The 26,882-nt window shown below is 34.0% G+C and overlaps 1 protein-coding gene across 2 annotated transcripts; it reads left to right on the top strand.

Annotated features, from left to right (window-relative positions):
* Nucleotides 1-11,503: 11,503 nt before the first annotated feature.
* On the top strand, nt 11,504-25,402 carry LOC126717106 (beta-glucosidase 12-like). 2 transcript variants are annotated; one of them, XM_050418405.1, is made up of 13 exons: nt 11,504-11,624; nt 11,786-11,848; nt 15,401-15,459; nt 16,483-16,558; nt 16,721-16,798; nt 16,885-16,972; nt 21,269-21,524; nt 22,894-23,009; nt 23,170-23,387; nt 23,486-23,517; nt 24,634-24,736; nt 24,859-24,967; nt 25,120-25,402. In XM_050418405.1, exons 1-13 carry the CDS (start codon nt 11,504-11,506, stop codon nt 25,286-25,288), a joined length of 1,488 nt encoding a protein of 495 aa, XP_050274362.1. In that variant the 3' UTR covers nt 25,289-25,402. The 2 variants fall into 2 exon arrangements, with proteins under 2 accessions (XP_050274362.1, XP_050274351.1); XM_050418394.1 differs by lacking the exons at nt 11,504-11,624; nt 11,786-11,848 and adding an exon at nt 14,690-14,987.
* Nucleotides 25,403-26,882: the final 1,480 nt, after the last annotated feature.

Below are 26,882 nucleotides of genomic sequence, written 5' to 3'. Positions count from 1 at the left end.
TTGCACAATATGTTGTCACTATGATCTATTTGACATGACCATTAGTAAATCTTTTTCAAAAGATGAATAATGCATATAGTTCCAAAGAAAGGAGGGTGGAAGCATATTATGACATGGAAAACAGAAGCATGAAAAGAAAACATCAACATGAATAAAGAGAATGGGTGTAGAACCGAAAATGGGGTAAGAATACCTCAAAAGCTTTTCCAAGAGGCCGCTTAGAGTTGTGTAGAGCAGAAACCAAATAGGCAGTAGTTCGTGTAAAATTCTTGACAAATATTATAACACAGATTCTATAAACACATTCTGGCAGAGATTCAAGTGTTTCTGTACCACTCTTAAAAAAAAAAAGCATTTCTGCACCAATTGCTGCAATTACAAACTATACTGAAGTCAAACTGCTTCCTTCAAAATGCTAGCAATAATTATGCCTGTGAATTGGTAAATCCAGCGTGTCAAAAGCAGTCAAATTTGATGGTGAGTTTCCTATACCAAGTGCATTTGGTTTAATTGAGGGTTTTTTTTTTTTTGGCCTTAGACTTCCCTCAGCCTAAGGCAACTTGTATACCATTCTCTTTTATTCCTTTACGTGTACATCTAAGGATATCGCACAAAATAAGGTGGCTTGGTTTTTTTGTTTTTGAGAATAAGATGGCTTGGTTTTAATGTTGAATATTGGGTGCCTCCGGATATTGGATGATTGAATGAATACATATACTGAAAATATAAGAGTTGTTGCACTAAAGTTTATTAGAGTTTTCTTAGATACTGTGATAACAATTAAGGATTGCATTTTTTATTAAAATTATTTTTAGTTTTCTTTACTTCTTGAAGAATATAATTCGGAGTTGCTACATTTTTTAATCACAAATATACCTAAAAAATTTTATGATTGAAAAATATAAAAGATCAATGTTCATTTATACAAGTAAAGACTATTTTAATGTCCATGATTGATAGGGATTTGGACCCATAGTACCAATGTCGACTGTTGGTTTGGGCCAAAGCAATTAACATATAATACAGCCTACAACTAGTTAATTCCGAATTGCCATCATAGTTGCAAATCATGGTCAACCACATCTAGTGAATTGTTCTCCACCAATTGCAAATCACGGTTCGTTATTAGCCAATCACAAATCATGGCCGACCATTGTCGCAAATTGCCTCCCCCATTTCAATTTTGGAGAATTTATCATTCTCTGCCATAGCAACCGAGTTGATTGGTGGGAGACAGAGAGTGGGAATTTTGAGAGAGAGAGAGAGGAATAAATTAATAATTTGTGGTGGTTTGTTCACCAATAGTTTTTTGAGATACTGTTCATTTATAAATTTATTGGACGAATTGTTGATATTGATGCGATTTTAGGTGAGTCTGGCTATATATATTTGTTGAAAGTTTCAGGCTAGAGGCATGGTGAGTCTAAAAAGAGTTTCAGGCATCTAGCCTAAAGGCATCTAAAATTTAGGCTAGTTTCAACATGAAAATTTTTTAGGTGAGTCTGGCTATATATATTTGTTGATACGGGATCTATAATCTGTTGAGAGTGTGGGACTGCACTAAATCAGCATGAAAAATTTTTGGAGGCCTGTAAGCTCAGCTAAAACTGACATGATAGTATAATACATTGATACCAATAAAAAGGCATCTAAAATTTAGGGTTTGGTTAGAGGAGTGGAAAAGTGGGAGAATAAAAAATTGTGAGAAGATAGAAAAGTGGGAGGATAGAAAATAATTTAATTTTCCTACTTTTTTTTTTTTTTTGGTTAGGAGTGAAAAAGTGGAAGGGTGAATAACGTGAATTTATATAAATTTACTCATATACTATTGTTAAAAAATGATGCTTAATTGAAACAAAAAAGTGACAAACAACCATAAAAAATACGATCACCCAAATTTATTTAAAAAATAAAAATCATGTATAGGAAAAAAAAATGGAATGAGACATTGGACAAAAGAAAGACTTAACAACTTATTAAAATTGGAATTAAAAAAAAAAAAAAAAAAAAAAAAAACCTATTGAAGAAGCCCGTTGCACATGGGCATTTTTGTCCTTCATCTATGAGATTTTCCCCACCAAGTTCTCTCCAATTTGGAGAGAACTTTTTGGTGGGTTCAGTGGATCCCACCATCATTTTCCCTTCTCTCCCTCTAAACCAAATACCCTCTCAAAAGTTTTCCCTCCTTATTTTGTCTCCAAAGTTTTCTATTCACCCATTTCACCTCCAAACAAACACATTGACTAGTTTTTTTGTTTAAGTTTTTGTTTTGTTTTGCTTTGTTTTTTATTTTATTATTATTATTATTTTTTTACTTTGGGTAGGTGAAGGCACCAAAAAATTGGACCCAGAAAATAAACCAACCAGGACCATTGACACAATTTAAGCTAATTACCGCCTGGTCAATTTAATGATTTTTTTTTAGAAAAGGGCAATTAGCTAGACATAGTGTCCATTTGGGATCTGTTTATTTTATTGAAACTAAAATAATGAGACTCATGAGTAGTACAGCGAGACTCATAAATAGTATCAAAAGGTGCAGTGAAACCTATGAATAGTAGTAAAAATAAGCTGAATAGTAAAATAAATTCGCAAATATAATCCATGCCAAATGCACACATAGTAATCTTAAAAAAAAAAAAAAAATGAAGCTGGAACTTTTTGACCAACTCTTTGCTTATTTTCCTAAAAAAATAATTTATTTTTAGTTATGTTTCTTTAGAGATGAAAACTATAATACTACATCTATGTAGAAGAGGAGCAATTTTTTTTTTTTTTTTTTGTTAAAACGTTCGGTTTGTTTCGCTGTAATGTAAAATTTTTTAAGTATTCGATGAGACATAAAATTTTTCAAGCGCAAATTACCAAAATCAGTGGCTTAGCCACTAGTGTTAGTGGTCTAACAACAGGAGTCAACAGTTTGGACGTGAGAGCCAGTGGTCCAGCAACTGAATCACTGACACTAGTTGCTGGATCACCAGCATTGGCAATCAAATCGACAACCCAGCCACCAAATTAAGGGAAAGCCAATGTGGTTTTTTTTTTTTTTTTTTTTTTTTTTTTGGTAATAATTGTTTTCCAAGTTTTTAAAAGTAGAACATTTTACTATTTTTTTTAGAGAGTTTCAACCTATGACGTCTGCTCTTAATGATTGCTATTTATCACCATACCAAGATTCTCAATTGATTTTTTGTGTAGACAGAGATTAAACCCTAGATATTTTTTTCGACGACAAGAAGATTTTATGGTAAACCGAAAACAGTTTCAAGTTTGACCAAATTTTACAATGAACAAACATGGTAAAATGCTAAAATTATTATCCATAAAATATTTTACAACGAAATAAACAAAGTATAAATATATCACATTTGTTTAATGAAAGCTATATATTATTATAGTTAATATAACATATAGAGACTTTACTTGACCCAAAAGCTTAAATCAATCTATAAGTTTGGATTCAATCATATTATATTAATCACTCACGCTTTTTATTAATATCACACCTAGATTTCAACACTTAACTATCACACCACATGCATATGAATACTTCACTGGAAATAAGTGATGAACTGAAACATCACTTATTAGAATAAATAACCCACCACTAATAGATCACCTTTTATTAAATTAACTTTCGGTTTTCTTCTAAATCAACTCTATTTTATTTATGTTTCTTGTTTCCTACAAATTATTTGATTTGGATATCAATATTTATGTGGATAATAATTCCTAATATATTTTGTGAATTAAGTTTTAGTAATTATTTGTCAAATGATTTTTGGGTTAAGTGACATATTCTAGTGTTTTCAATAATGATGTTTTTAGGGTTCACACTTCACAATTCACATTCCTTCCCTCACTTAAGATATATTTAAAAAATAAGGATTTTGTTAACGAATGCCATAAGAGTATTCGTTTAGGAAATATTTTTAAAAACTATTTATAGAAAATGAAAAAAATTTAATTTTTTTATTATAGTTTTTTATATTTTCCATAAAAATGGTATCAATTTAAAAATAATAATTCATTAACAAATGTCCCATTAATAGTTTTTTAATTACTCAATGTTTCTAAACTTATTAATTGGACCTTGCTACCCGTGGTGGCAACCAATTCTAAGCTCGATTAATCGTTTCCAATGTTAATATTATACTACTATCAATTAATTATTTAAGGAATATAGTAATTGTGGTGGAAAAGGTCTTAGGTCCATTCTAGAGTTGGGTCAAAGAGATGAGGAGGCCCATTCTAAAGACCACGCTCAACTTGAGGATGAGCGAGATATGAAAAGGTCCAACGATCAGACCCATGACCCTAGCCGAAGAAACGAGGGAGCCCAAAGATGAACATACGACCGAGCACCTAAATGGTGTTAGGCATAAGTTACTAAGTGATCCTCCCAATGTCAGAAGGCAGGGTCCCAATTATGATAACTAATTTGATAGGCAAGAACAGTGCTATAGACCTAAAGGGCCACTTTAACTCTCGAGTCAGTGGGTCCCATACACGTGTAGAAGATTCTGTCATTGTGAGAGTTCCACCAACAAGAGAGTATAAAAGGGGAAGGAGGTTATGGTGTTGGAGGTTGGAAAAATTGGGGTGAGAAACACCAAAGAAAAATGAGCACACAATCCTTGGAAACTAAGGTCATGTTTGGAACTCAAAAGGGGTAAGCTCAGCCAGTGAGTTGGGTCCTCGGATAGAGACTCGTGGCTTAAGTGTGGACCCATAAGAAGGACCGGTCCATCATAGCAGTTGATTATTCTTGATATCTCCCATTGTGGGCCAAGAATATCATCAGATAATAAATTAATTGAATGCCAAAGGGGTCATAACTCACAAGAGCATCCGCATTGGTGAATGTAAATATTTAGAAATTTGGCAACTCAAACACCTACTTTATTTTATTATTTCACTTTACAATACACCCAACACTTCATTTAAATATTGTTTTTTACTCTCTTTCTCTCTTCTCTCTCTTCCTCTCTGTCTCTTTTGCTTCTCTGTTTATTTCTCAACTCTGAAGTCTGAACCAAGATCATAGCATTCTCATCAAGTGTGTCAAATGCCAAAAATTTGGCATTTGACACACCAAACACCCCTATTCAAGCCTCATCAGCTGTTCTAAATGTTTCAAAAATTTGAAACATGCTACAGTACCGTCTCAAATATGAGACAGTATGGACAGCAATGCCAAAATTTTCTTTTATTTGTTTATTCATCGGGTTTTCTCTCTCATATATTCACTCCGACTTTCTCTCTCTCTTTTATCTCTGCATCTAAGTTCTTCTCTCTTGTCAATCTCGCTGAAGCTGCCAATCTTGTTGAAGCCGTCGATCTCGCCGGAGCCATAGTCGTCCTCCACAGCTCCCTCTTCACTCTCATTCTTTTCCTCTCTCATCCTCAAGCCGCCTGAAGCCGATCTTACCTAAAGCCACCTCAAGCCGCTGAAACCGATCTCGCCTGAAGCTGCCTGAAGCAGATCTCGCCGTTGACGTCTCCCACCTGAAGTCGATCTCACCGCCTAAGCTGTGGGTTTGTTTGATTTGGGATGGGTTTTGAGGTTTATGAATGTGGTGGGTTGTGGGTTAGTTGTGGCAGTGGTACTGTGGTTGTGGCGGCAATTTGGTGGTTGTGATGGAGATTATTGGGTAGTTGTGGTGGTTATTTTTTGGGTTGTTGTGGATTTTTTTTTTTTTTTTTTTAAGGTGCCGTTGGTGGATGTGGGTTTGTGCCGGTGGTGGCTGTTGGTGTTGTTGCAGCAGTGGTTGTTGGTGGCCATTGTTGCGGCAGTGGTGGAGGAGTTGTTGTTGTTGTTGTTGGAGGAGTTTAATATATTATTTTAATGTGGTGTAAATATTATTTTAATGTATAGAAGGGAAGAATAAAACATCTGATAAATGGGATATTGTAAAATGATGTGCTAAAATGATAAAGTAGGTTTTTGGTGTGTCAAAATGGCATTTTTTATGAGAGAGCTGATGAGAATGCTCTCAACCATTCAGCCACCACCAAAACCATAGCAAATCCATAGCCACCACCAAAGTCACCACCACAACCCCCACATCACAACCAAGCCATGTGCCACCAACAACTAAACAACTCAGAAAAAACCCATTACTGCCAAATACCCACTACCCACAACAAAGAAAAGCAAATACAAAGTCGAAAAAAATGGGCTGCATTTGGAGAACCACGGACAAAGAGACCCCAGACAGAGAGAGATCCTTGGATAGAAATACAAACAAAATCAGCGGTGGCATGGCCTTCTTTTGGTGGAGGTGTGCTTGGGTCCTCTTTCGGCATGCTTGAGATGGATAGAGGGCGAGAGAGGGCAAAGAGGCAGGATGGTGAAGAGAGCAGAATGTGTGATGAAGGAAATATGGGTTTTGGTGGAGAGTAATAAAAATAAGAGAATTAAGCTGGTGGCACAACTGGTGAAGGGGTGATGGTGGGTCTATGTGGGGACATCCTTCTACCAACTACAACTCGCTACATGGATGAATTGTGGTACAAGTTGTGCCACAAGTTGTAACACTAGCATTGCTCAAAAAAAAAAAAAAAGTGAATGTAATAAAACTGGATTATAATATTATGGGTTTTCAAAATAATATTACTTTTTAGGGATAATTACACTTTGCCCAGCTGTGGTTTGCCTCTAATTCTATGTGCCCACCTGTGATTCTCACCGTTACTCAGCCGTAACCCATCTCTCCCATTTCTGTTACTCTAACACAGAAAAGGTAAAAAACAGAACCCCACACGAATCAAAACTCACTCTCTCCCAAAACTCACTCACTCCCATCCAACCCAACGAAGATCCACAACAAAATCCACATAGATCGGAGATGCAAGCACATGGGACGTAAGTATTGACAAATCAAGATCCTCATAAGCAAGGTACCCATTGAGATATACATTGAAGTACAGCAAGTTAAGTGCACGACTAACAATATCACATAAATGCAATCGAACCAAGTATTGAGCACCACCTGAACCCACTGGAAAATTCCAAGTGATGTTTAACCCTGAATCCAAATTTGTGTTTTCCTTATTCATTTCTTGGGCAGTCATATACACAGCATCAGGCCCAATCTCTTGACTTGCACCTCCAGGTTTTTTGTTTTGAAATTTAAATTTCAAACCCTCTAATTTTGATGAGAAAAATCACTCCAAATGCGTCTAAATTGTGTATGAAGGTTAATCATTTGAATTTATTTTTTCTTTATTTCTCGTGGGTATTTTTTTTGGCTTAAATTAGAAGTCAATTTGAAATTTAGAATTCTGGATCTTATTTTATTTCTGGGTCAGTTTCTTACTTATTGGTTATTTTTGGCTTAAATTAAAAACCACTTCAAATGGTTTGTAAATTGTGCAGGAGGATTAATAACCTGAAGTTTCTTTTTTTTTTTTTTTTTTTTTTTGTGGGTATTTGCTTAAATTAGAAAATCAATTTGAAATTTAGAAATTTGGATGTTTTTTCATTTCTGGGTCTGATTCTCACTTGCTGGTTATTGGGTTTTTTTTTTCTTGGATTTAATTTGGTTTTGTTGCTTCAGATTTACTAAGTTGTTTGAAGGAGCACTTGACACGTACTAGCATTGCATTGCATTGTGTAGGATCTTCGTTGGGTTGGATGGGAGTGAGTGAGTTTTGGGAGAGAGTGAGTTTTGATCCGTGTGGAGTTCTGTTTTTTACCTTTTCTGTGTTAGAGTAACGGAAATTGGAGAGGTGGGTTACGGCTGGGTAACGGTGAGAATCACAGGTGGGCAAAGTGTCAAAATTTAAACCACGGGTGGACACATAGAATTAGAGGCAAACCACAGGTGGACAAAGTGTAATTATCTCTACTTTTTATTAATAACTATGAGCTACAGTAATCTGTCGTAGATGGCAAATGACTGTAGTTCAGTTGGTACATTTTTTACCTATAGCTATGTCAATGTAGCACCAACACTCAAGCAACTTTGTTTGGGTACACATGATGAAAAAATTCTTTGCATGTAAGTATTAAGTTTTCAGCATGCTCTTTCTCAAAAAAAAAAATAATAATAATTCAGCATGCAGCTTAAAAATTAAAGTCATCAAGAAAAAAAAATTATTTAAAATTCATGCATATAATTAATCATATTTATGCATAACTGAATTTAAAAAATGGAATTTTGATTGTAGGCTAGAAGTTCTTCATTTTTTTAATTCAAACTTTGATTATATATATTCGTAACTTCAAGTTTTGATTTGATTATGATGTTTTTGGTAATTTAGTCTCTTTTATGATTTTTTTTTTTTTTTTGTTTTTTGTTTTTGTCATTCCTTTTTATTTATTGAGCTTTTGTGTATTATTTTGTATGTAACTAGGTAAAATATCATTGGGACATTAGATCCTAGGAGACTGATCTTCAAATCGGGCAGAATGTATGTCTAACGTCTTCCATATTATAGCTTAGACTCCAAATGTAGGTTTATGGATGTAGGCTTCTGTATTAATTGTATTATTTTTAGGTTCTAGCTTGGTACCAAATATATGCTACATTTGTTTTGAAATTTATGCATTATTTTGTAACAATAAAATTTTAAGGTCTTCTTAATTTCTTTGGTCTTGGATTAAATTAAGTGGGGACTCCATTTTGAATCTCTTAAGCTAGAAGGGAGTATATGGATAGTTGATCCTACATATTTAGACAAGATATTAGGGGATGGTATTTAATCTCAATTACTTTGTCTTGCTATTCACATATATAAGTGTACCATTTCAACAACATCCACGTAAGAACTGATATAACAAGTTTGTAACAATGATCTTAATTTGTGATATATTTTGAGAATTTTAAAGACATATTCTATATAACAATAAGTATTTATCAGTTAAAGGTGATAAAAAAAAAAAAAAAAAAAAAAAAAAAAAAAAAAAAAAAAAAGCAAAGTGACGTGAATAGTAGATATATGGACAAAATGGGCTTTTGCCCTTTTCCACAAAACTAATTAGCCTTTTGCCCTTCTTCCCAAACTAAATAGGGAAATGCCCCTCTTTTGAAACTCGACTTTCTCAAAATCGAGTTAAAAAAAAAAAAAATTCTAAAGCCCTATAGTGACGTTTTTAAGGACCTATAGTGACGTTTGAAGAACCTATAGTGACGTTTTATAACTTGATATTCACAAAATCGAGTTATAGGTAATAAAATTGCCTATAACTCGATTTTATGGATATCAAGTTATGAAACGCCACTATAGGTCCTTAAAAACGTCACTATAGGTCCTTAAAAACGTCACTATAGGGTTTAACTCGATTTTGAAAAAGTCGAGTTTTAAAAGAGGGGCATTTTCCTATTTAGTTTGGGAAGAAGGGCAAAAGACTAATTAGTTTTGTGGAAAAGGGCAGAAGCCCATTTTGTCCGTAGATATATAATAGCATATCGGAATTCCCATCATGAAATTTTACTAAATGAAATTTTAAGGTTTATTTCACACATGTACGTAGTCTTTGACACAGACTATTTCTAACTAATAGTGAGAAAAAAAATCTAGGCTTCTCTGTCTTCTTTGCATTTTTTCAAATACGTTCCATGAATTTTTATGATGAAGATATTGTTGAAGAATTTTGAAGTGACCTTGTTGGGGGAGAATCCCTGTTACTGTTAAAGCAGGTTTAGCATAAAAGGAAAAAAAAAAAAAAAAAAACAATTACAAACAATGGAACATCGAATGTGACAAAAATAACGTCATATATGATGTTGGTACTACCCAATGTGACCATGGTGTTGCGCTTTGTGAAGCCTAGTTGTGTTTAATTCGGATTATGACCTGATCCAATATAAAAGTACTATGGTTTTATTGGGATTTTTTCTGAGCCTTAGTCCATGGACCATGCGTAGGATAAAAAAACTGTTGTTTTCAGATTAGGGTTTGGTGTGTGTTGTTTTAAGAGAGAAAACTGTATTATCGCATCTTGTATTTTTTTCGTATAAATCGTGAAATCACTATAACTCCGTGGACGCAGGTAAATCGCCGAACCACGTAAATATTGTGTTGTGTGATTGTTTTCTTTGACTCATATTTTTCTTTCATCTATTTTGCATCGCACAGATCTGAGAATTTCGTGAGTATTCCCTACACATGGAACCATCAAATACGAGGAAAATATTTGATGAACCACCGAATGTGACAAAAGTACGATCATATATGATATTAGTACCGCTCAATGTGACCATGAAATTGTCAAATATGAGTAAACAATAAGGGAACTACTAAATATGACAAAAGTACAATCATATGTGACCTTGGTATTATTTAATGTGACAATGAAACTATCAAATGTGAGTAAATAAGAGAGTCATTGAATGTGACAAAATAATAATACGAAAAGTTTGGTTGTATGTGATATTGGTACTACTTAATGTGATGATAGAACAATCAAATGCAAGTAAAAATAATGATACAACTATTGAATGTGACAAAAGTATAGTCAAATGTAATGTTAATATTGTCTAATGCAACAATGGAATTTTCAAATGTGAGAAACAAAATAAGGGAAACAACAAATGTGAAAAAGTTATGGTCACATGTGATATTGGTATTGCCCAATGTAATGATGAAATTGTCAAATGTGAGTAAAAAATAAGGGAAACACCAAATGTGATAACAGTACTGTCATATGTGATGTTGGTACTGTCCAATGTGAAGAAGGAACCATCAAATGTGAGTAAAAAATAATGAAATCATCAAATATGACAAAAGTACGGTTATATATGATATTGGTAATACATAATATGACAATGAAACCGTCAAATGTGAGTAAAAATAATAAAACCATAGAATGTGACAAAAGTACGATCATATGTAATGTTAGTATAACTTAATGTGACAATGGAGCCGTCAAATGTGAGTAAAGAATAAAGGAACTACTAAATGTGACAAAAGTATAGTCATATATGATGTTTGTACTACCTAATAATAGAATCACACATGTGAGAAAAAAACTAAGATAACCATTGAATGTGAAAAAGTACAGTCACATATAATGGTGGTACTGCCTAATTTGACGAAGGACCCGTTAAATGTGATATTTTAATAACCTAGTACAGCACGTTACTTATTTGTGGGTACCATACTCCCAAAAATAGAAAATCTTTGCACATACTAATTAATCAATCTCCCGAATGTAACAATGTAATGATAGAATCGTCAAATGTGACTAAAAAATAAGGGTTCATACAGTAGAATTACCCAATATAAACAAAATCTTTGTAGAGAAATTATCTCAATCTTGTGGATTTTGATAGGGAAGTATCTATTGGAGGATATCTATAATTCTACGTACAATGTCAAACAATTAGTTGAAGGACAGCTATGATCACTAACATATCGCCTGACTTTTTTCATTTATTTTTTGTTCATTTCAATTTTTTTCTTTTTAAAATAAATTAGATTATGTAGCGCTCCTCTATAAATAAATAAATAAATAAAAAAACCTAGTGCTACACAAAAAAATCCAAAATCTATTATGGCATTTCAAGACTATCCAGTCTTATGCCTTCTAGTTCTTCTTGGCTTATTGACTAATGGCATAGCTGTTTCACCAAGCTATGACACTGCTTCACTCAACCGGACCAGTTTTCCCAAAGGTTTTATTTTTGGGACAGCATCATCGGCTTACCAAGTAACTACAGAAAATTTCCTTTATGTTAATTTGTATCATAGTTTTCTACAAATGTCCAGAGATGTCAAGCATATGATCAATATTATTATGTGCACATGTATGTTCTTTCAAATTTCCAGCATGAAGGTGCAGCAAATGAAGATGGTAGAGGACCAAGTATATGGGACACTTTCACTCATAGATATCCAGGTCTCTTTTTTACTCTCCCCAACAATATGAAACTTGAAAGTATGAATTACCAATGAAATAGTTTGCAATATTTCGATTAAAATTAATTTTAGAAAAAATTATTTCAAGTCATCTTTATTTCGTTCATTTCATGATCTTTTAAAAAAAAAAAAAATTAACAATGTTCAGAATGTCATGTTTTTTAAAATTTTAAATAACATGATAGTCTGTATATTTTCAAATTTATAAAATTTATTTTAAATTATTAAATTTAAAGGAATATAAAATAAGGAGATTATGTCAGATTGGAAACCAACAACGGGGAGGTGCGTCTTTCTCTTGTATCTATAAGAATGAAGCTACGGATACAATATTATTTTTCTCAACAACATTTAGGTGGACCAACTTGAGATAACTAAGGATTTCATGGGTATAATTTACTAATTTTGTGTGTCTGAAGTTTTATTGCATTGGAAAATAACAAAAATAAAACTACAGAAAATGACATACACGGTAAGACCAAACTATGAACATATGCCATGTTTTGAAAAGGACGAGTCAATGTCAGGGTAAATAACACACTCCAAAATTAGTATGGAAAATTATCTTCTTCTATAGACAAACTAGGAAAATAAAGGCATTGAATGTTGTACCATTGATGGGCCATTAGGTGTGGATGTTTGGCCACGTTTAGATATATAATATTTAATTCAAATCATGAAATAATTCATTTTAAATTTGGAGGATCTTAATGTTGTGTATTTAGTCAAGACTCTTGTAGCTCAATTTGTTGATACTTGCCAATGTTTACAAAAAAAAGACATAAAATTCAACTTTCCTACCTCCCAACTATCAAATTATCATTAATAAAAAATCAATTGTTTGTGGTTATCGTCCTAAACCCAATATTCCATATTTTTATTTATTAATAGTATTTGTTAGTGTGAAAAAAGTCAGGGTCCAACACTTATAGTCTAATTTAGTAAGCTAAGTTCATTTTTTGTTGTTAATACATTTAGAAAGCCAAGAATCGGCATTATTCATATATGTGGAATTTTAGTATAGAGTAATTAGTAAACGCATGAAATTGGACACTGTTGTGTTGTCAAAAAAAAAATCCCTCTCTCTCTCTCTCTCTCTCTCTCTCTCTATATATATATATATATATATATAGGGAGCATCATTGAGATTCTTTGAAATTTTTAAGGTAATTTCTAAATTTTTTAACAATAAGTTATTAGATTTTTCTACATTATTAATATATTAAATAAATATCAAAATATTCTTCTAAAAAAATATCAAAATAACATTAATAAATGTATATTTAAATATTGTTAAAAAATGTAACAATCAATAATCTAGATTTTGCTATATTATTAATAATGTAAATAAATATCAAAATAATATTATTAATGTTTATTTAAATCTTGATGGCCTACCAATATCTACACTATTTATTTTGTTTTAACAATGTCTATGACACCACCATACACTCTTGGTGTGATAATCACTTCATAAATATAAGTGCTTGTGGGATGTGGGGGTAAGGAGCGAGGTTCAAGTCTTCAGGAGGGTGCTTCACACATATATACACTTAAATTAGGTTTTAGTAAAATTTCTATCTTATATTAAAAAAAAAAAATGTTTATGATGGAGTTTGAGCCCTAATTGAGATTAAATAAATAAATACATAAATAAAAAAGAGGGAGAAAAAATAAGAATAACAACAACCACAACGTAAAGAGTAAACCTTCACATTCCTATCTTTTGGTATTTATTTTTCTTCATTCTCTTCTGACTGAACTCCACACTGCAAATAAGTTGTATATGTTATGCTTAAGTAGTAGTTCTTAAATAGTAAAAGAAAAAAAAAATCATTTGGTGTTCTCTAAATGTAGTATTAACCAGTGGTGGCTCCAGGAATTTTGTCCAGGGTGTTCCTATTCCACTTTGAAAAAATTTCGGGTCATTTCAAGTGTTTCGGTAAATACCGGCCGAAATTTAAGATTTAGCCAGTATGAAGTTTGTGCTTAAAAAAAATGTTCTCAAAACCAAAACAAATTTGCATTCTGTACACCGAAAAACCTCAAAAGGAAAAAAAAATGAAAAGAAAATAAATGAACAAAGGTACCTAACAATAAACTATAAGTTCATTTGAAATATTAATAAAATTATTAATTATTATTGTTTAGTTATTTCATAAATTTGTTTGTCTTTTATAAACTATAATTTGTTGTATTGTTGTTTCATTAATTATTAAATTATTAATTGTTGTTTAGCTTAATATAATTTAATTTGTTTGTCTTTTATAATGTATTGGATAATTATACTACTTTAATTATTGTTATTTAGCCTAACAATAAACTATATTGCTTTAATTTGTTTGTCATTAATTATACTGCTTTAATTTGTTATATTGTTTAACCCCATGTGCACATTACACTAAAAGAGCCACTGATGTGCACATTACACATCTCATGTGCAGCACAATAATTAAAGCATTAAAACAGTGTAATGTGTAGCTCGGCCCCATGTGCCCATCTACCCCCACCCCACTCAACACACAAGCACGCCTCATGCCTGATGCCCCCTACCAATCAGAAAATTTCACAATCACACATTACACAAAAAGACAATTTATATCTCACCAACACCAACACACTACACACACCAACACTAACACGAACGGATAAGATAAACTGATAAAGCCAAATTCAAAAAGTCAAAAACAAACAAAATATTAATAAAGCTAAAGTTTGGCCAATCACAGACTCACAGTTCAAAAGAGAGAGAGCTAGTCTTATTAAAGAATAAAGAGAGAGAGAGTTTCATTCATTTCATAATTTTCATTTCAGTTCAGAGAGAGAGAGAGAGAGAGAGAGAGAGAAGTTAGCTTAGTAAAATGAAATACCTTTTGGGAGGGAGCACCAAAGCAGCCGAGCAGGGAGGCTTGAAGGCTGAGGCCATTGAGGCAGTGACGAGGCGACAAGCAATCTGCCGATCTCTGTCCCCTGATAAGGGCAAGCGACGAGTAAAGATGACGCGGAGGGGCGAGTGAGCGACGACGACGATCTGGATTGGGCCGATCTTCGACGACGTGACCGATCCGATCTCCGTCTGTTGGCTTAAGGCTCAAGCGGCGTTGCTCTGAGGGACTGAGGTGTTGCTTTAGGCCTTTAGTGATTTCTTTTTTTTGGATAAAGCCTTTAGTGATTTTTTGTTTAGACCTTTAGGGACTGAGGCGTTGCTTTGTTTTTTTTTTTGAGAATTCGTGGGTTTGGTACCTCTGTAATTTGTTGGGCTTGCTATGGGCTTGGCTCTATTATTATTATTTTTTTTTTTTTCAGATTTTAGTTCTTTTTTTTTTCTTTTGCTTGAAAGTAGAACAAATAATTTTTTTTTTTTTTTTAATTTGAGGGTGTTCCTAATTTTGTGATTGAGGGTGTTCCTAATACAGAGCAAATATAAAAAATTTTAATTATTATATATAATTTTTTTTTCTTCAGGTCAGGGTGTTCAACCCTGAGTTGTATGTGGTGTCGCCACTGGTATTAACTTACAATGAAATTGCAGGTAGAATTAAGGATGGAAGCAATGGAGACGTAGCTATCGATCAATATCATCACTACAAGGTAACATGGTGTTCCGTGTTCATAATTTTTTTAATAAAAAAAAGGAAAGAAAAGCACTAATAATAATTAGCTCTTAAATCTTGTAGTATAATTGCATAGTTTGTTTTTCCTTACGAAGAGAACTAGTGTCCTTGTCATCCTTTCCCCACTTCTTGTAACAATATATAGAGTCCAAATCTTCTGCACCACTCTCCCTACTCCACTCTATGCTCCACAAATAAAAATTTGACACATGTCCACTTATCTAATTAAATCCTAATTTTTTGCCTTTTTATATTCCAAATTTTCAGTTTCCTAAAAAAATATTAAAACAAAAAACACATGTTCACTGGTCCAACCAGCAGAGCGAGAATAGTAATAAGGAAATCAATCAATTCCTTGCATGCTTCAGCAAAGAGCGCTTGGTGTCTCTTTTTATCTCTTTTTTTTTGGGTAACTGGCTAGCCGGCTGAGGTGTGGACCTGGCGGCGGCAGTGGATGGCCGATGAAAATGTTGGTGATCTCTTTTTAGTGGAGCCGGCGAAGTTGGTGGTGGACTGGTGATGGTGGCCGGTGAACATGTGTTGGTTTTTTGTTCTAATTTTTTAGGAAACTGAAAGTTTGGAATATAAAAAGGCAAAAAATTAGCATCTAATTAAATAGGTGGACATGTGTCAAATTTTTATTTGTGAAACATAGAGTGGAGCAGAGAGAGTGGTACAGAAGATTTGGACTCATATATATATGTCTATATACATCCACACACACGTGACACGTGTGCATGTGTGCGTACTCCTAATTATCCGTTAACTTTTGTGCTTTGACTTTTTTAACATTTTTGGGGCCCAATTATGTTTGCCACATGAACATATCAAAAAAAAGAAATTATGTCTTCTAGATTTATGTTTTATTATTATTATTATTATTATTATTGAGCATGTCTAACTAAATACAAGATAATCACAAAATAAAAAAATAAAAAAAAAAATCTTCATTTCAGATTTTTCCAAATCTTTATATATCTTTTTTGATTATACATTACAGAAAGATGTTCAGATTATGAAAAAGATGGGCTTAGATGCATACAGATTCTCGATCTCATGGTCTCGAGTACTACCAAGTAAGATTATCCTCTCCATAGTATAGTAAAAGGTGAAATCCATCCCATTAAAAGGACATAAAATAGGTACCATCAAGTACACATCTTAGGCTAGAATGGAATGACTATTGTTTTGTGACCATATTATGTTCCTAACAAACCGATTATTGGGACTAATTTCAGAAGGAAAACTATCTGGTGGTGTGAATAGGGAAGGAATCAAATACTACAACAACCTAATCAATAAGCTCCTAGCCAAAGGTCATTACTGGTTCTTAAATTCCATCACGTATCATCAACTTATCATGTGTTCTTAATCTACTTTTGTTTGCTATGATTGAATGTAGGTCTACAGCCCTTTGTGACCCTCTATCATTATGATCTTCCCCAAGCATTGGAAGATGAGTATGGTGGTTTTTTGAGTCCTCATATTGCGTGAGTGGTGAATTTACTTTATGATCAACCATTTTATTCATCCGATTATTAAAATGTACTTTTCACAAATTTCATCACAAATATGATTTTTAAAATTTAATTTGGAGACCCATTTTGAAGATAAGGAATCAAAGGCAGGCCATTTTGATGATTTTTTTAAAAAAGACCTAGTTGTGAGGTTGCTAGCTCATTGTTTTACATAATTATTGAGTTTGATATCAGTTGTTAGGAATTTATCATTGGAATTTTCTTATGTGAGATCATGATATGATATATTAACTTAACATGAACCTACAATTTCAAAAATACATTTAACTTCCACTTGTTTTTAATATAGTCGTATAATGAGTTATTTTTGTTTCCAATATAACCCTTCTGTCCAATTTGCTCCACTAAGTCCACCAAAATGATATCTTTTGAAAAATGAAAAAAAATATTAACACTAATAGTAAGATTGGATAAAATTAGATAGAATGACTATATTGAAAATATACTAAGATTGAAATGAATGCTTTAGGTTAAACACATAATTATCAACATCATCCAAGTGCGGAAATTTAAAAGAGACACGATATGATGATCTAAGAAAACAATGAAAAAAATAGTTTCATAGAAAAAACTTGAGGCGATTTGACCTAATCAATCCAAGGTGAACCATTTCACTATAAGATAGAGATTTACAATTAGGATAACTCTATTCATTGTAAATCTAACTATAGTTACCGAATTGAGCTTTAAATCCCACAAACGTCTCTAATAGTGATCTGCTACAACATGAACCTCCAGTTCTTTACTTCAATGTCCCCTTGAAGATTTTCGCCAACGTAGATCTGCATTCTATGGCTTCAAGATCACACTTGAAGGTTTAGATCCAACAATTTTGATTACTTGTACGAGGTAGCAACTTTTACAACACTAGATCTTAAGTTTCTTCAAAAAATATCACCAATAGAAGATAAGAGAGAGCTTTGGGTGCAGAAACATACATAATAGGAGGCACAATAGTCACTTCTTACTCTCTCTGTTTTTCATGACCTATAGGGTCTCTTTTATAGAGTAGAATAAGTGGCATGAACCCTAGTAGATTGGACGATGGGCTTGGGCGTGAAATCTACAAACTGATTTGATTTGCGATTTTTGATCCGTCGAACTTTAGTTTTGATCAATTGAAATTTCCATATTCACACTCTGAATTGCAAAACTGTCGCAGCAATATTGTCTTCAAATATCAATCACTAAAACTAATTACGAGACCTGTTTTACTCACAGATTGCTAACACAAATAAAATCTAACTGTACGGCACCGAGATCCTAGGCCCACACAGGCCCTGGGCCCAGTCCCATACAGGCCCTGGGCCCAATCCCACACAAGCCCTGGGCCGAGTCCCATACCAGCCTTGGGCAAAGGTCCAGCAGAAAGGTCCAGTTGTCCTGCGCCCTTCTTGGAGCTTCCTTCATGTGCGAACAAGCGTAGGGTATTGAATTCCGAGAGGTGATCGGACAAACGTTCCCGGTCAAATATACGAACTGTTCCCAAGAAATTGTAATACTCCCAGGGAACTGAGTTGCCGAACATAGTCGGTCAAAATGGAGCCAAGTTCCAAGATCATAAATGCTGCACCGCCCTTTCACCTAAACATCCACTTCAATCAGATAATATTGGACCTCCAGTAGCACTAACGGTGGCTGTAATCATAATCTCCCCACTAACCTTAGCTATAAATAGAAGAAAGTTGGGAGAAGAAGTGGTTCAGAAAAATTGAGAGAAAACAGTCAAGGAGAGAATATCAATTGAGTGTTACTTTGAGTCTCTCTGCCGAGAACGACCCATTGTAGGAAATCCTTAAGCCCACTACAAATAAATTGTGAGCCCAAGTGACCTAAGGCCCAGAAGTCTTGTACTTAGTTCCTACAATTTTCGGCCATCTGAAGAATGGCTCGTTCCTTATCCGTTCCAAGATTTTGTGCACGGACTCTTTAAACACCACATTAACCCCTTCGATCTGCACCTCTGGTTCCTGCATTCTGAAGTCCCTTTTTGGCTTTGGCGGCAAGATGCTTTGGCGAGATCTCCCCGTAAAAGGCGCTTTCCCCCTGCTTTGCAGCCGGTCATCCTCCAGGCGTTTGTACTCCTCTATGCGTCTCATCAGTTGCCTCATATCCTCCGGGGGTCTTCTTGTCAGCGACTCCCGCAATTCAGAATCTTCGGGGAGCCCCATCCTGAAGGTGCTAGCCGCAATTTTCTCATTTCCTCCACCAATCTCGTTGTAGAGTTCCCAGTATCGGCCGGCATAACTCCGAAGGGTTTCCCCGACCCTCATTTTCATGGAAAGCAATGCGTCGACCGGCTGTTGCACTCGGCTGCATATTACGAACCTGCTGCCGAATTCCTGAATCAGCTCGGCGAAGCTGTGTATAGAACATTTCCGCAACCCATTGAACCATCTCAGTGCGGTAGAGCCGAGACTAGAGGGAAATACTTTACACATCAATGCATCGTTGTGCGCATGTAAAGACATCATGTGGATGTAATGACTGACATGCTCCACGGGGTCTGTCCTCCCCTCATAGGAATTGAATGGTGGTCGCGTGAATCTGCTCGGCATGGGTGCCCGTTCAATCTCATCGGAGAATGGAGACCGGGCTGCCATCCGCAAGGCTCTGCTCATGGCGTCCATTGCGGCGTTGTGGTGCTGCCGCTCCTCTGGCGACTCTGATCCTTGGTTATCATATCCATGCGATCGGGAATGGTCCCGTCTATGACGCGTCTCCCGGGAGTGCCGATGTGACTCTTGAGAGCGTGATCGGTCTCGGTATTGTTGCGTAACTGATCGGCTAGAACCCTCCTCGCCACGGTTTCTCCTGGGTTAGGGGTTGTGGTTCCTTTCGTGGCGCCGACCCCTTGCTTCCAGCTCCAAGTCCATTACCAATCTGCGTAACCGCTCCAGCTCTCGGTCTCTATCATCATATTGCCGATGTGCTGAGACGCCTGAAATTGTCCGGTGTGTCTGGGCCGATCCTTCTCCCAATCCGGACCTTTCCTCTCCTCTTGGATGCTCCCTATCCTCCAGCCGTTTCTGCCTTCTCTCCCTCCACGTCGATCCCCGATAAGATCCTGCGGAATTGCTCGGAACATGCCCCCCTGAACGCTCCTCAGACATCTCCCTTGCTTGAGTCTCACTCGAACCACAGCTTCGTAGGAGGGCCCCACGGTGGGCGCCAATTGTAGGAACCAAGTACAAGACTTCTGGGCCTTAGGTCACTTGGGCTCACAATTTATTTGTAGTGGACTTAAGGATTTCCTACAATGGGTCGTTCTCGGCAGAGAGACTTAAAGTAACACTCAATTGATATTCTCTCCTTGACTGTTTTCTCTCAATTTTTCTGAACCACTTTTTCTCCCAACTTTCTTCTATTTATAGCTAAGGTTAGTGGGGAGATTATGATTACAGCCACCGTTAGTGCTACTGGAGGTCCAATATTATCTGATTGAAGTGGATGTTTAGGTGAAAGGGCGGTGCAGCATTTATGATCTTGGAACTTGGCTCCATTTTGACCGACTATGTTCGGCAACTCAGTTCCCTGGGAGTATTACAATTTCCCGGGAACAGTTCGTATGTTTGACCGGGAACGTTTGTCCGATCACCTCTCGGAATTCAATACCTTACGCTTGTTCGCACATGAAGGAAGCTCCAAGAAGGGCGCAGGACAACTGGACCTTTCTGCTGGACCTTTGCCCAAGGCTGGTATGGGACTCGGCCCAGGGCTTGTGTGGGATTGGCCCAGGGCCTGTATGGGACTGGGCCCAGGGCCTGTATGGGACTGGGCCCAGGGCCTGTGTGGGCCTAGGATCTCGGTGCCGTACACTAACAAATTGAATTGAAAATCTATAAAATTTAAAAAGTGTAATTTCATCCATTTGTAATTTAGTCCTTATTATATCAATCGCTTAGTATTATTACTATTATCTATTCATAGATGTATTACACTAAAAAAAAGTTTTAATATGCATAAAAGCTATTCACTGCGAAGAGCCTTGTAGCTCTACTAGTTGACATCTCCTAGTATTTCCAATAGAAATTGAGACATCCAAGTTCAAATCCCCCTTCCTCCAATTATTGAATCAACAAAAATTAATTAAATAAATAAAATACAATTTCACTATTTGGCTAGTTAGGCCTTCTAGATCTATAACTAAATCATGCCAAAAATTACTTGCTCATGAAAAAATGCTAAATTTATTAGTTTAATGTCAGTTTTTAAATAGTTTGGTGACTTTTGCATGTATATGTTTAGGGATGATTTTCAGGATTATGCTGAGCTTTGCTTTAAGGAATTTGGTGATCGTGTCAAGCATTGGATCACACTAAATGAACCATATGGCACCAGTTATGCTGGTTATGCATTGGGGATATTTCCACCAGCTCGGTGTTCCAGTTGGCAACAGTTAAATTGCCTTGGTGGAGATTCTGGGACAGAGCCATATTTGGTGGCGCATAATCAGCTTCTTGCTCATGCATCTGCTGTCAAAGTGTACAAACAAAAGTATCAGGTTCCATGCATCAAATTGTTTTATATTTATTTTAATACATTTTTCTTTTTCTTTCTTTGCTTCAAAATTGTACTCCATTCAATAAACATGGTTGCACTGCACTTGGTACAAGATAATCTGGGGCAGTTTTTTTAAAAACTACTAGTGGATGTCCTACACGATGCGTGTGTTCGTTATTAGTTATTTTATAATACTTATATATGTTATAATGTTTGGAAAATTAGTTTAAATTATATATTATATGTCACTAAAATAATGAAAAAAAAAATTATAATACAATATATCCATATATAAGTAATCATAATTAATTATACTCTAAAAATGCCATGACGTGCCTATTGATTTTTTTTTTTTTTTTATCAAGTGTACATGCATATTTTGTTTTTACATTTGACGTTTTCAATATAAAAATTCTTATTATTTATATATATATTTTTTAGAAGTTTTTTTTTTTTTTTTTTAAAGAAAACACATGAACTTTTGAAGGCTGAACATCTAAGATTTAAGGTTTATAATTTTTAACTTGCAAAACTAAATACACATGCCAAGAGATTAAAATTATAAAAACAATTGAACAGAGAAATTCAAAATAATACTATTAATTTCATATCTTAAATTTAATTTTACATACATCTAAGTATCTCAATCACGTACAAAAATTAATCACTTCCCAAATATACAAATAACACATATAAATGCTTTATGTCTTCCCTAAACATACCTTTTAGAAACCTCAAATGTCATTGATGCACTGTATCAAGCTTTTCGACAATGTTGTTGAGAGGTTTAGATCATATGGATCTAAAACCAAAGCCAATTTCTTGCTCTCTCTCTCTCTCCTTCCTTTTGGACCTTCAATATTTTGTGAAATTGGAATATATAAAATAACAGGTGTTATAACATAAAAAACTAACATTGAATGAAGAAAACCTTTCATTTTTGAAATTAAAAGTGGAAGAGTTCAAGAAGTTGGAAAAATGAGTGGAACCAAAAATCTCTTTATCTTCTATATTTATGGGTTAAACTGGTCATTAATAAGAAGATTGGGTAAAGTGAATGGCTAAATGAAATTCTATTCATACAAAACGCTACATGACAGAACCTCATTATCTCCCACATGAAGTCTTTGCTTATATATATATTGATTGATTGATTGATTTGCCGCAAAGATTAACATAGATAAATTTGCAAATTAAACTTGTTTTTTTAGTATTAGTAAATGAGTAAGCATTTCTCTTTTTCGTTAGTGTGGGTTTGTATTATCTTTTTGTTGAAAATTTAAGTATTATTTTGTAAAAAGTTAACAAAAATACAGTTAACATTAACTTGAGTGTATCTTTATAATTAAGAAAGCTTTCACTATGTGCAGATAGCACAAAAGGGCATTATAGGTATAACTCTGGTGTCACACTGGTTTGTGCCGATCTCAAATGCGAGGCATGACCGTGATGCTGCCCTAAGAGCCCTTGATTTCATGTTTGGAATGTAAGTATACTAAAACTACATGACTCTTTGTTTTGGACATCTATTTTACTATTTTCTCGTTATTTACAAAGAATAAAAAATAAAAATAAAAATAAAAAACCCTTTGCTAGTTTAATGTAATATGTACAATAAAGAATTAAAATTTGATGGTTTGTGGCAGATTTATGGATCCCCTAACCAATGGTGACTATCCACATAGCGTGCGATCTCTAGTTGGCCACCGATTACCCAAATTCACAAAAGAGCAATCCAACTTAGTAAATGGGTCATTTGATTTTCTAGGGCTAAACTACTATACTGCTAATTATGCTGCCTATTCACATCATTCCAATGCTGAAAACGCAAGCTACTTGACAAATTCACTGGCTAATCTTTCTAGTACGTACTCAAACATTTGGAGCTATGATTCCATTTTTCTTATGTAACTCACACATACTAACAAATAATAAGACCATGCTTTTTTTTTGCTATGGCAGCTGAACGCAATGGGATCCCTATTGGTCCAAAGGTGCGTATGAAATTGAACATACATAATATTGATATAGATCTCAAGATGGTTACAAAAGTTTGATTCAATTTTTTTCTTTTCTTTTATGCTAGTCTTAAATGGTTTAATCTTCACACAACTTAAAGAATATATATATATATATATATATATATATATATATGACAAAATTTTATATGTTTATTTATCATCATTTTCTGAGGTAGTATGATAATGAAAGGAGAGTAATTATTTGAGATGAATGTCACTTATCAGATTTTGTGTGGTTTATATGGATTTTTAAGATCATAGATATGTGATATTTACAAAAATTAATGTCTTTTCATTAATCCTTAAAATAGACATACACAGTACGAAAAGTGCAATGAAAAATGAAAAGCCTTTTCAGTTTTCACTATTCTTAACTGGATTTCTCCATCTTCTTTATTCTTGAAACCCATTTCCTCATACTAAATTGAAAAGCAGCAAATATTTTCTGACCAGACTCTCGAATGCCAGAAGAAAAAAAAGGGGCAGAAATAGTTAATTTCCATGGCATAATATTTCAGGCGGATGAAAAAATATTTCATTTGATGGACATAAAATACAAATAAAATAGATAAATAAAAACAAGTTCTTTGAAGGTAATTGGCCATAATATCAGGTGGATGAATAAGTATCAACACCCGTAGTATTTGATGAAAACTTTTTGAAGAAAAATATTTCCATGGCAAAATATGTAATCCTTAATGGTTAACGAAAAGACATATTTATTTGGTTTTTTATGATCTGAAAAGACATAATAATTTGTGATAACTTTGGAGCTTTTGAGAATCACCGGCAGCTTCACCTACCGGTTGGCATTTTCGATGAGTTCTTTCATGTCTTCTGTGAAGTTGAGGTTTTAACTTTTAACCAGTTGTTTCTTGTTTTTTTTTTTTTTTTATCGAAAACTAAAAATTATCAATATGAATTGGATTTTAAGTTGTTAATTTGTTATTGTGTGTGGTATTCCCTATTCATTAAAAAAATAATGAATAAAAAAACTGATATGGCCTCATTTTATTAGAGGGCGTAAAGAGAGTGTTTTATACTGAATTTTTATTTAATTTAAAATCTTTCTTTAATATGATATTTCAGGCTGGTTCAGATTGGCTCTATATCTATCCAAGAGGAATTCGAGAACTTCTATTATACATAAAGAGAAAGTACAATAACCCACTAATTTTTATTACTGAGAATGGTAATTTTCTTTTGAACTTTTCAATTATTGTCACATAAAGTTAAGATACTAGCCAATGAAATATTTTGAAGGGAATAGTAGTTTGATTTCCATTTGAATCTAAATAATCTGCCACTATATAGGAATTTCTGAGGTCAATAATGCTACATTGTCGCTTAAGGAAGCCCTTGCAGACAACTATAGAATTGATTATTACTATCGTCATCTTCAATATCTTCATAGTGCTATAAAGTAAGTAGAGAAGACCTCTCTTATTTAGAACAACTACTAATATTACTTTATTACTACAAATAACAATATGTCACATTCACAATTATGGATAAAAAACATATTATGAAAATCATCATGTTTAAAGTCCAATTGATCAATTTTTTTTTATGCAGGGATGGTGTTAATGTGAAGGGATACTTTGCATGGTCAATATTGGACAACTTTGAATGGAATGTAGGTTACACCGTTCGGTTTGGCATCAATTATGTAGACTACGAAAATGGGTTGAAAAGACATCCCAAATTATCTGCCCGCTGGTTTAAGAAATTCCTCAAGAAATAAGATGACAAATTAATGACTATGTTCGTGTTGAACTGTATGGTAGCATCAGACCATCTCCAAAAATAAACTTTAAGAGATTTTCTTCTCTATTTTAAGTAATGTCTGTAATATGTATCCAATAAAATAAAGTTAATGTCACTGTTTACAAACTCAAATGTTGCTTTTATATATATATATATAAAATGTTTGGTTTCTCCCTTGGGCGAAGCCATGTGGTTATCACTAAGATTAATCACACTTACCGTTGAGGCCCTGAAATAAGAGATTTAATTAAACCAAGTACATTCTAATTTGAGCCTCAAAAGCATATTAGAATCTTTATGAATTATTCATCTGGCTGCTTTCACAAAAATAGGCTACCCAGCCTTAATTGTTGTGGACTGGCCAGTACTTGGCTATAGTTTGGATAACATGGGTCATATTTTGCACATGGCACTCGATCCCAGATAGCATTAGATCCCAATTAGTGGTGAATACTTTTTTTTTTTTTTTTTTTTGGATAAGGAGGTTTAATTGAGCTTAGTTGACATTACAAAGTTTCTAGGTTAAGAGTTTAGGCCCAACCCCTGTCTCATCTTCTCACTCCAACCTTTATCTCACTTAAGTAGGAGTTATCATTCTTCTAAAAAAAACGAAAACTAGAAGTCATTATTATTATTATTATCTATATCATATCATATACTATATAATAAAAGTTAGGCTTAGAAACCGTGGTTGCGCCAAGTGATTTCACCAAATTGTAGAAATTTTTTTAGATTTTTAGATTTTAAAAATATATATAATTTTTCTTCTTCTATAATTTTTAAGTTAATAAAAATCTTAATTTGATTACAATCCAAATTCTTCATCTAATCCACCGAATCCTTATTTTTTAAGTGTAGTGTATTGTAATCCAAATTCTTCATCTAATCTATTTAATCCTTATTTTTACATGTAGTGTATTATAAAAAATGCAGTTTTAACAAAACATGCAACTTACATTCAAAAATAAGTGTTTTAACAAAACATGCAACCTACATTCAACAAAACGTAAAATTTTAAAAAGAGATTAAATTTAGTTGGTTTTCTTCTTTGAGAAGTAAATTTAGTTGGTTGGTACCATACAACTACAACCTACAATTGTGTCTATCTAAATATTATCAACAAAGCCTAAAATAATAGGATAGAAAGAAAAAAAAAATCCAAAGCCCGGGCACATTCATCGGTCCATTCAAACCCCTTCCACTTGTTTAATAATTTAAAGAAAGGTCTACACCTATCAGCTGATTGAGAGATAAACCGATTCAGGGCAGCAATCATTCTCGTAAGCTTCTAGACCTCTTTTGGATTCCAAGGTGGTTGCAGGTTGTTGATCGCCTTATTCTGGTCGGAATTGACTTCAATTCCGCGTTGTGTGACTATGTAGCCCAAAAACTTGCCTAACCCGACACCAAAAGAACACTTAGAAGCATTAAGTCATAGTTTGTGCTTCCTCAAGATATCAAAAATATTCCTAAGATAGTTAACATGCTCGGACTCTACCTTGCTTTTTACTACCATATCATCGATATAAATCTCAATATTTTTCCCTAACTGTGGTTCAAACATCCTGGTT

The sequence above is a fragment of the Quercus robur genome, chromosome 1 (assembly GCF_932294415.1).
Source record: "Quercus robur chromosome 1, dhQueRobu3.1, whole genome shotgun sequence".
In the NCBI taxonomy this organism is placed as follows: Eukaryota; Viridiplantae; Streptophyta; class Magnoliopsida; order Fagales; family Fagaceae; genus Quercus; species Quercus robur.
This window is presented reverse-complemented; position numbering and strand designations above follow the sequence as displayed.

Bases quoted from the DNA above. Each gene is read 5' to 3' on its own strand.
- LOC126717106 (XM_050418405.1), top strand. From the start codon at position 11,504: ATGGCATTTCAAGACTATCCAGTCTTATGCCTTCTAGTTCTTCTTGGC. The intron at 11,625-11,785 runs GTTTTATTTTTG...TCCAGCATGAAG, and splicing joins CCGGACCAGTTTTCCCAAAG to GTGCAGCAAATGAAGATGGT. The intron at 16,559-16,720 runs GTAAGATTATCC...GACTAATTTCAG, and splicing joins ATGGTCTCGAGTACTACCAA to AAGGAAAACTATCTGGTGGT.